The following is a 9,517-nucleotide window of genomic DNA, read 5'->3' on the forward strand; positions in this document are numbered from 1 at the left end:
TCGTGATGCCCCTGGCTTTGAAGGCAAATGTATTGTTTGTTGAGCTTCATTAGGGCCCGTATTCGGTCAGGAGCCTTTGCATAGATTCCCGAGCCAAGGCTGCCACAAAGGTTATCGCTGACCTGTACCCATGTCTGACCAAAAAGCGGAATGATGATACCAATACCAATTTTTCAACAAGACAAGCTTCAGCTACAGACCCATGAGCAAAGCTGTGTCCGTTGGACCTATTCTCAAACTCACCAGAAGAAATAATTAGTCTGTCGATCCACCGTCATCGCTGACTGCCTCCTCGAGATGCTTCTTTTCAGCTTGTCTGCATCTTGCCTCATCCCAGATCTCTTGAGTCACTGAGGAGATCAGCCTGATTCGGCTCTTTGTACAGACTCCAAAATCCCAGTCATACAGTCCAAACCAGTGTTTCAGGTCATACCCATATAAGATATCGAGACTTTTCAGGGCTGTGAGCTCCCTTATCATGGGCATCCCTTGCTCTTCAAAATCCTCCTGGTTGTAAACCTCCATTCTCAAGTGGCGTATCAGGGGCCTCTCCTCCGGCGAACACCACACGAGGCTCTCGCTGCACTGGATATTGTCGGCGGCAAAATCGACCCATACGTAGTCTTGCTTATTTTCAGGTGCCGAGGTGAACTGACTGGCGAAAGCCTTACGGTACGAGGGTAGCTGGCGTGCTTCGCAGCAAGCGTGAAGGACGGTTGGCACGGGCGTCCGAGATGTGAAGAGTTCGTGGCCTACCATTGCTCCGCCTTCGTAAGAGTAACAGCTGATGCCGAGTATCATCACCCGTCGAGGCTCGGCGGCGAGGTTCCATATGTGAAGACGCAGCTCAGCGGGCAGTCGTGAGAATGGATAGAACATCGTCACGGAGGCGCTTACTCTCGAGGCGTGCAGTATTAGAACTAACTTTGGCGACAGCGCAGCTTCCGGGAATTTTGGAGGGGCAGATGGCTTCGCGGACGTTTAGGTAGGGCGTACTGCTTCACCGGTCACGGTAACTTGGGCGCCTGGCAATGAGGGGATTCATGCCCAGCATCCTTCAGGATGGCTTATTAATCCATTTGATCCTTCCTCGGCTGGGGCATTTACGTAGAAAGAAGTGTGAAGAATCCATCGTTCAAGACTTCACCGGCGAGCAGGTCACCGCTTCGAGAACCTGAGTTGAGAAGGTCCCCATTATAGCCCCCTTTACGAGCAGACTTGGAAAATTGTTCCTTGACCACGAGACATCACGGTGGCCAATGCTGAGTGGAGCATCTGGCTGGGTGTGGTGGAGCCCAAAAACCCCTGTTCCGCTTCCGCTTCCGCTCCCGCTTCCGTGCCCGCCGGTGAACCAGATTGGTATGCCGCATGATGAAGTAGCCAGCCTTGACAATATGGCCTCCACTACTGGATGATACCATGAAGTGCCGGAAACACCTCATTTTTGGGCGAATGTCTCCATATGAGATTTGAGTGGCTACTTTAGCTTGAAGCTCCCGTGCTATTAGAGCAAGTCCCGCTAATGAATCTGGACACAACACCGCACTATTCACTGCTCAACAACAGACTCGTGCTGACAATACCATGAAGACGAAACACGCATATGCTCTCGGGGCTTTGGCTGCTTTGGCCAACATCGCCTTTGCAGATCTGCGATTCCGATCCCGACCTGAACTCGCTGTCCCTAGGCTGAACATCACAACCCCTGCCTATGGCCACGCCACGGAAAAGGGGCTGATTTTCATCACTCCTTACGAGGGCTTTGCCGAAGGCCACAAAGGCCCGACCCAGCCGGGTGCCTATATTTTTCGCGACGACGGCGAGCTAGTCTGGTCGGGCACGGGCTTCCACGCAGGCTGGGTCGCCAACTTTCGTCCCGAGACCTGGGACGGCAAACAGTACTTGCGCGCCTTTCAAGGAACTCTTGATGGGCCTCATGGACGTATGTATGGTCATCACACGCTTCTCGGCAACGACTACGAGGTTTCCAAGATTGTCAGGGCCGGCTCTCACAGGCTGGTTTCCGCACATGAGTTCCGCGTTGTGGACGGCAAGACAGCGCTCATTGAGACGCCGATTCCGCGGATTATTCCCCTGAAGCCATGGGGAGGCTCGAATGAACAGAGATGGATTGTTTCTGGAGGCTTTCAAGGTGAGCTCTCACGCTAAAGGCTCACTCTCTTTCGGTCTGTCTAACTCAAATGACTACAGAGGTCGATATTGATACGGGTGACGTGCTGTTTGAGTGGGAAAGTCTGGACCACGTCGATCCAAAGTGTAGGTCTTAGATACAAATATATCCTCTGACGATACAACAAGTTGATATCAATCTTAGTGAGCGCCTTTCCTCTCGACTTTGGTCCTGGTCTTCCCGGCTCCGGCCGCAACGAGACTGACGCCTGGAACTACTTCCACATCAATAGTGTCGACAAGGACGATGAGGGCCACTATCTCCTCTCCGCGCGAAACATAGCTGCGCTTTTCAAGATCAACGGCACAAGTGGAGAAATTCTATGGCAGCTGGGAGGCTACAGTGGTGGTTCTGACTTTGAGATCGCCGGAACCGAGGCCTTCGCGTTCCAACACCACGCCCGTTTCCGAGGCCGTTCTTTAGACGGAAGCCTCGAGACCCTCTCTTTCTTTGACAATGGCGCACATTCGGCCCCAGTCAAAATTCGCCCTTACTCCCGCGCTCGCATCGTTCAGCTGAACCACACGAGCGGCGTAGCTACGTCACTCCGCACGTACGACGCCCCTGATGGCTTGTCGGCACGCACTCAAGGCAGCGTGCAATTATTGCCGAATGGCAACGTGTTTGTCAATTGGGGTGAAGCCGGTGCCGTCACAGAATTCAGCCACGGCGGGCAGGTCTTGTTCCATGCTTACCTGGACTCGGCACCGGTCTCCACGTTTGTGCAGAGTTACCGTGGATTTCGCGCCAACTGGACGGCCATCCCTGCCGAGGAACCTGCCATCACGACCTTCGTTTCGCGGGAGTCAACTTTGACTTTTGTGGATATCTATGTATCATGGAACGGAGACACGGAGACCAAAACATGGCAAGTGTACTCCCGTCCTTCGACTGGTGAGTCCGCTGTGTTGGTGGGTAAGGCTCAGAGGGATGGATTCGAGACCAAGATCAGGCTCCAGGGAATAAATGACTTGGAAAGCTCGGTGTTGTTTGCGGAGGCGGTCGATGATAACGGAAAAACTTTAAGGAAGACGCGGGACGTCTACGTCTCTGGAAAGCCGGCGTCTGCATTGGATCAACACCCTGCAATAGTTGTTCAGTGGAACGAAGAACTATGAGAAATCATGTCTCCTTGATTTTGAATAGATCTGCCAAGCTACTAGATTCTGCAGCATGTGCCCCTAACTATGAGCGGGAAGAAAGACGTAAAGCTTGAAGGCAACCAGGGACATCAAAGCTTGCTGAACTAAGCCATTTCCTGATTCACCGACGACTTGTCAGGAAGAAGCCCCTTCGGAGCCATGGAACGGGGGCTGGTTAGGTGCTTGGGACTACGAGAACGCGTGTATGAGGGGTGCGGGGGGGCATCCTAGCTGCGGAGGGCCAGAACTCAGATGTATTCTAACCCCACACTTATTATACATCGCTTGCGGATCTAGGGCAGGAAGGCCCCTTCACTCCGCTGTGCATCACGCTCCGACACAGCTAAAGAGAGCAAGTACTAGAAGGCATCTGCAGAGGCCTCAGAAGCAGGGACTTCAGCGGATGTACTAAGTGAGCGAAGGTCACACGGACGTAAGCACATAGAGCTGCGCGACCAATCTTGGGAAGATAGAAAAAGATGTTGGACGTTCTTCTACCATGCACAAAGCCAGTGACTACGGTGCCGACGGTACGACAATCTCTTTCATTATGCTTCAAGACCCTGCCTGACAGCTTGAAGTCCCTCCTAAATGTCTGGTGGTTCAGTGATGTAAGGCCAGTGGGAGAAATCGTGTAAAGTGTTGAAAATATCGCTTGTTGCCAGCGACATCCTTTCTGCAGCTCCGCGATCCAAGCTCGAATCTCCAGTCAACAGGGTCACGTCGTTATATGGTGTGTTTCCATCTATGCTGAGGGGCATGCTCAACGGACTGGGCACCAACCCAGGAGAACTCGCAAACGGGTGTCTCTCCGTCGGGTCAATCCGCGGCAAGCGTGTGACTTGACTGGACGCTTTTCTCTCGAACAAGTCGCGTGGAGTTAGGAGGGAGGGTCCAAACAGAGACTTCGAAGATGACGCTCCGTTGATCGAGTTTGAGGCTGCCGCACTGAAGTCCAAGATATTTAATATCCTTGCAAGGTTGATCCCGATGGTTTCCTCCTCCTCAGAGTAATTCGAACGAATCCAAGAAGGCATTTCCGCAGACAGGCTGAGCAGAATCTGAGACTAGTGACACGTCAGCTGCTGGGGACCTTTTCTTAATAAGCAATACACCTAGGAAGGGCCGGCCTACAACTCGACTTGCGTACGCCCATCTCGCCTCCATATTCGTAATGAATTTGAGACATTCATCGAAGTTCTCCTGGCTCTTCTTGGCGTGAGACTCCTTTCCCACCTCTCTCGACAATGATCTCTGAAGTTCGATCGTCGCAATGACTGTTGTACAGTAAACCATGACCAAATCATTGGAGACAAAGTCCCTCGACCTCATGATCTGTAGAAAGTGCATGAACCAAGAAACATGATTGGTGATAGAGAAGGCAGCCTGGTGCAGAAAAGCTTCCGTTACGTTGTGTTTCCCGTGGATCTGGAGAGTCAAGAGAAGAGGGTGGTTCAGAAGACAGGGGATGGTGTGATACATCAGCCGGCTGAGGAACCACGAGCTCCAGAAGGTATGATCAGCCTCAAGCAGTTCGCGGGTCATTTTCGAAAAGTTCATAGATCTGTATCTATGACTGAGAGGAAGGTTAGTGGCAATGTCCATAAAGGCGTTTGTTGTTTCGGTAAAATGAGAACCAGGCTGCCATGGAAACCTCCTTTCTCTAACCAACGAAGGACTGCAGGATTTGACGTAAACCTGCGCCTTGCACCACACTTCTGAAACCTTCGTCACAATCTCCGCAACGTTGAACGAGGCGACTTCTTTGTTTGATGTGTGACTCGGGAGGAGGACCGATCCCTTCGAAGGGTCCCCTGGATTTCGGGGAAATGGTGGCGGAGAAACCAAGCTGACCATACAGTGACTACTACGTTCTCCTAACAGATTTTGGAGCAGGCTTATAGCCCAGTAGCACCGTTGTCGCTCCTCTCGCTCAAGACCAGATCCTGGTAGTTCCAGATGGATCTGAGATGAGTTTCCCAGGTTTTGCGCAAGAACACAGAGCATTCTCGCCCTGTCATGCCGTCCAGCTGGTCACAGGTCAGCACCGGCATTGAAAGAATTGCGTTTGAATCGGCCCACCATCGATATCCAACAAGGCTAAGAGGCAGAATGTCTGCAAGGTTGAGACTTCGACTGCGCCTTTCATCACTCTTTGCATGGCAAGTTGGAAAGCTTTCTCCGTCGTGTCTTCGACATTGCAGATGTTCCTACTCTTTAACCCCCCGTCATCCAGAAACCGCGCTGCCATGGCTATGACGGCACAGATGATCTCGTCATCTCTATCGATAAAAGTGTCGATAAATGAATTTCCCTCACTCGCAAAAAGAGCTAATGGTTGACAGTCACAATATCGCTGATATGTCTCAGCAATCTGTTTGAGCGAAAGATCTGGTGGAATGGTCTGATTGCATGACAAATGCGGCGGCCTTGAGCCCCTCAAACTTGACCTTGATAGATCCCGTGTTGGTGCCGGCGACGTCCCGAGCTGGCTGGAAACTAGCAGTGCAGGCGACGAAGGCCGCTTCGTATTGGACGATGACGATATATCTCCCCTCAAAGTCTGAACTACATTAGATAATGCAAGCTCTAGAGAGATGATGCGATGGTGCTGACGACGCAACCCGGTCAGCTGGCATTACGATAATGAGGTGTCCTATCGTAAGAGAAATAGGTATCGGCTGCCTGCCTAAACATACCAGAAGAGTGTCGGTGGCAGTTTGTGTGACTGCAGTTTCGTCTGGACCTCTCTTTCCAAGGATCGAACCACCCGAGCGGGACTTATCGGCCTGTAGTTCCATGTCTCCTCCCGGCGGGAGCGGATCCTGCCCATAGCTGCACGGCTGCTGGAGCCGGTCGCAAAGCGAACAAGCAGGCTGCTCGCCGGAACATCTGGACTTCTTTCGGCTGATGTATTTGAGTACGCATGGATAATGTGAACCCTACATTGCGTGGGCAAGGCGGACACGGAAGCGGACATGGACTCACCGACACGGCTCGCACGCTTGACGGACCCGTTTGTTAGACCTGCCTAGCCGGTCCATCAATGGAGTATCTCGGCCGTCTAGTTGCAGTTAATAATCTGGCGTTTGATCGAAAACTTCAATTATGAGGCGTAAAGATAATTCATCAATCGAACTACAGGCCCGGTATGAATAAAGCATCTACGAGGCCGGCCAGTGTTTTTCGTGACTTTCATTAGTACCCATTCTACAGTGATTATGGCGTCAATCCGAGTAGCGATCGCGTGCGATCCACCATCAGAAGCAAAGCGACGAAAACGCCCCGCTGTAACTCGCAGATATGAGGCGAAGCTGCTGGTCATCCGCTTCCGTGATCCGCATTTCCGCCCCGAGGTCTGTCGCCAGTGTTTTCGCAGGCGATATCTCCTAGGGCTTCCTGAGCTGAGCTCAACAACAAGCCACTTGAGAAATGCAGGCGAGTTATTGGGCGCCGGGATCAAGGAGATCACAATATCCCACTGTAAATCCAAGTCACAACAGCTATTTAGTGTACGTGGTGCAACCCCGTCACGGCATGGCGCCACGACCACCCTGTAGGACTCTTAGATGTTGATATAGGGAAAGAAAAGCCTGATGACCTATATCATCATTGCCATATCCTGTGAAGAATATGTGAGACCGTGCTGCCGCTTCAATAGTGTGATACGGTATTCATCACCACAAAGTCATCGTTCAGTCGCAGCCGACCAAACGTCATCATGATTGCAGCCGTCACTGAGAAAGATGTTCAGACGTCAGTCAAGCACGAATTCAACTCAGAGGACGAACAAAGCTCCCCTATAGAATGGACAGATGAAGAAGAGAGGCTCTTGGTGAGAAAGTACTTAACGCTTACTCCTTCACTCAGCAAACCCCGTCCTTCTGAACCATAGCTAACAGGCATGCGTGACAGGATTGACACTGCCATCATGCCTCTTTTGACACTTGGATTTTATGCGTTACAACTTGACCGCGGAAACATGTGAGTACCTTGAATATCAAAGAAATGCGGGATGAGTGACATTGACCATCGTCACAGAGGCAACGCTTTAACAGACTTTTTCCTACGCGACATCGGCATCACACAAAATCAGTACAATATCGGCCAGCAGCTGTTGTCGCTTGGAATCATTATACTTGAGGTAAATCTATTCCCAATGGTCAGCTATTTCCATACTAACGAGTTAAAGATACCCAGTAATTTGGTTCTCTATCGGATTGGGCCCGTACTTTGGCTGGGTGGCCAGATGATGGCGTGGTATGTAACTGTTAGTGCCATTTTGAAGCTCTTGAAGGCATTCTAACAAACTTTAGGGGCCTTATTGCAACGTTTCAGGCTTTCCAAAAGGGCCTTGCTGCTTACTATGTGACAAGATTTCTTCTAGGGTGAGTAGCGACTACTTCAGGCCGAATTCATAAGTAGGCTTGGCCTTCATGGACCAGTCCTGGCTATCAAAGTGGCCTTTTGACTAACACAGATATCGTTCCAGACTTGGAGAAGCTGGTTTCATTCCTGGTAGTCTTTACACTATAACCCGCTGGTATAAACGAAATGAAACTAGCAAGCGATTCTCCATTTTCTTCCTCGGCAACATGCTGGCCTCTGCGACATCTGGTCTCATTGCCTTCGGAATGTGAGTTTTTGATAACGAATTGAAACAAACACCTCTGACTCCGTCTTACAGCCTTCGTATGAGAGGCATTGCTAGCTTGGGTGGATGGCAGTGGCTTTTTATCGTAAGACTATCACTTGTGCGCCTTGATGTGCAGAAGGTTACACAGATGGGAGAGCACACTGACACGATGGCACAGTTAGAGGGAGTTTTCACGGTCGTCGTGGGTGTTACATTCCTCTCGTTTTTCCCCAAGAGCCCAATTGACCCTACGTCTTTACTCGGGTTCAGGTGGTTCACAGAGCGTGAGCGACAGATCATGGTCGCAAGAATACTTCGGGATGACCCATCCAAGTCCCAGTCCCGGCCACGCATCAGCTGGCAAGAAACGAAGCAGGCTGCAAGTCAAGCCTTGTCCATATTCTCTGGGATTTCAGCTGACCACGACTTAGCTGAGCAATTGGAGACTTCTGCCGCACATTGGCCTGACCATTTGCGGACTCGCCCCGTCCTCAGCATTCGGGTCGTATGCACCCTCTCTGGTAACTGGAATGGGCTATGGCAGACTCGAGTCCAATGCGTTGATCTCCATTTCTTACTGGATGCTATTGTTCTCGATCTTATTTTGGGGATGGGCCGCGTACGTACTCAACATGGTGGTACGCTGAGTAACTCACTAACTACATTAAATGCAGTGATAGAACACGCATTCGGGGACTTTGGGTAATCTTAGGCTTGGTCATCTTCTGGGCACTGAATGTAAGCACATCCTCAGCACACGAATTTGCTCATCCAAAAACCTCTGCAGTTGGCAACGCTCTGACTCAGTTGACAGATTGGCAATTGGAGTCTGGCAGCGTCTCACGATAAAGCAGCACGTTTTGCCGTACTTACAATCACGATCGCACTCTCATGGCCGTGGCGTGATTTATACAACCCCTTTGCAAATGCTGTACAACACAGAACCTTGACTGACACGTTAGTGGAGATCCCGTCAACGGTTCGTGGGTATCGCTGAACGCGAAAACAGCCGGTGAACGGTCAATCACCATGGCCATTCATATCATGGCCGCGAACTGTTCGGGGCTTGTTGGGAAGCAAGTCTTTCGTCAAGAAGATGCGCCGGTGTACCGTGAGGGCTGGAAGCTCATTCTGATTCTGTCATCATTGGCTGTCTTGTTCTCTGTGCTGGCCAATATCCAGTACTATCTTGGAAATGCTCGTCAGGTCGCCCGTAGCGGCTTAAAATATCTATATTGAGCTTACGACCACAATTCTGGACTTTTCGAGGTGAATGAGCAACCATCTGAAAGACGGAGAAATCGATAGAGAACTACATTGGTCAGTTCGGCTTACCTCTCTGCCACTTGAAAGACAGAAACGGCGGCATTCCCCAAAAGTCACCAAGAAGAGATTGTCAAAGAAGCAGGCACATCACTCAAATATGACTAACCGACTTCAATTGACGACGCGCATATCTGGTGGATATGCTGATCGCCAACCCTGCTACTTCTTCGGACCATATCGATTCACGGGCCTAGGATGGCCAGGCTCTCCCTCAAGCTCTTC

At 51.0% G+C, this 9,517-nt stretch overlaps 5 protein-coding genes across 5 annotated transcripts; 3 read left to right on the forward strand and 2 right to left on the reverse strand.

Moving 5' to 3' along the window:
* Positions 1-255: 255 nt before the first annotated feature.
* On the reverse strand, positions 256-879 carry VDBG_07323 (predicted protein; the record flags this gene model as incomplete). The annotated part of the gene is made up of 1 exon (XM_003002706.1): positions 256-879. One exon carries the CDS (start codon positions 877-879, stop codon positions 256-258), a length of 624 nt encoding a protein of 207 aa, XP_003002752.1.
* Positions 880-1,584: 705 nt separating this feature from the next.
* Positions 1,585-3,309, forward strand: VDBG_07324 (conserved hypothetical protein; the record flags this gene model as incomplete). The annotated part of the gene is made up of 3 exons (XM_003002707.1): positions 1,585-2,152; positions 2,212-2,277; positions 2,336-3,309. The coding sequence occupies 3 exons, from the start codon at positions 1,585-1,587 to the stop codon at positions 3,307-3,309; spliced, it is 1,608 nt and encodes a 535-aa protein (XP_003002753.1).
* Positions 3,310-4,297: 988 nt separating this feature from the next.
* On the reverse strand, positions 4,298-4,878 carry VDBG_07325 (conserved hypothetical protein; the record flags this gene model as incomplete). The annotated part of the gene is made up of 2 exons (XM_003002708.1): positions 4,298-4,400; positions 4,484-4,878. 2 exons carry the CDS (start codon positions 4,876-4,878, stop codon positions 4,298-4,300), a joined length of 498 nt encoding a protein of 165 aa, XP_003002754.1.
* A 2,270-nt stretch (positions 4,879-7,148) lies between these two features.
* On the forward strand, positions 7,149-7,973 carry VDBG_07326 (conserved hypothetical protein; the record flags this gene model as incomplete). Its single annotated transcript, XM_003002709.1, has 6 exons — positions 7,149-7,168; positions 7,249-7,317; positions 7,375-7,477; positions 7,526-7,593; positions 7,650-7,721; positions 7,826-7,973. 6 exons carry the CDS (start codon positions 7,149-7,151, stop codon positions 7,971-7,973), a joined length of 480 nt encoding a protein of 159 aa, XP_003002755.1.
* Positions 7,974-9,013: 1,040 nt separating this feature from the next.
* On the forward strand, positions 9,014-9,208 carry VDBG_07327 (conserved hypothetical protein; the record flags this gene model as incomplete). The annotated part of the gene is made up of 1 exon (XM_003002710.1): positions 9,014-9,208. One exon carries the CDS (start codon positions 9,014-9,016, stop codon positions 9,206-9,208), a length of 195 nt encoding a protein of 64 aa, XP_003002756.1.
* Between the last annotated feature and the right edge of the window lie 309 nt (positions 9,209-9,517).

Source organism: Verticillium alfalfae, genomic scaffold (assembly GCF_000150825.1).
Source record: "Verticillium alfalfae VaMs.102 supercont1.9 genomic scaffold, whole genome shotgun sequence".
NCBI classification, from domain to species: Eukaryota; Fungi; Ascomycota; class Sordariomycetes; order Glomerellales; family Plectosphaerellaceae; genus Verticillium; species Verticillium alfalfae.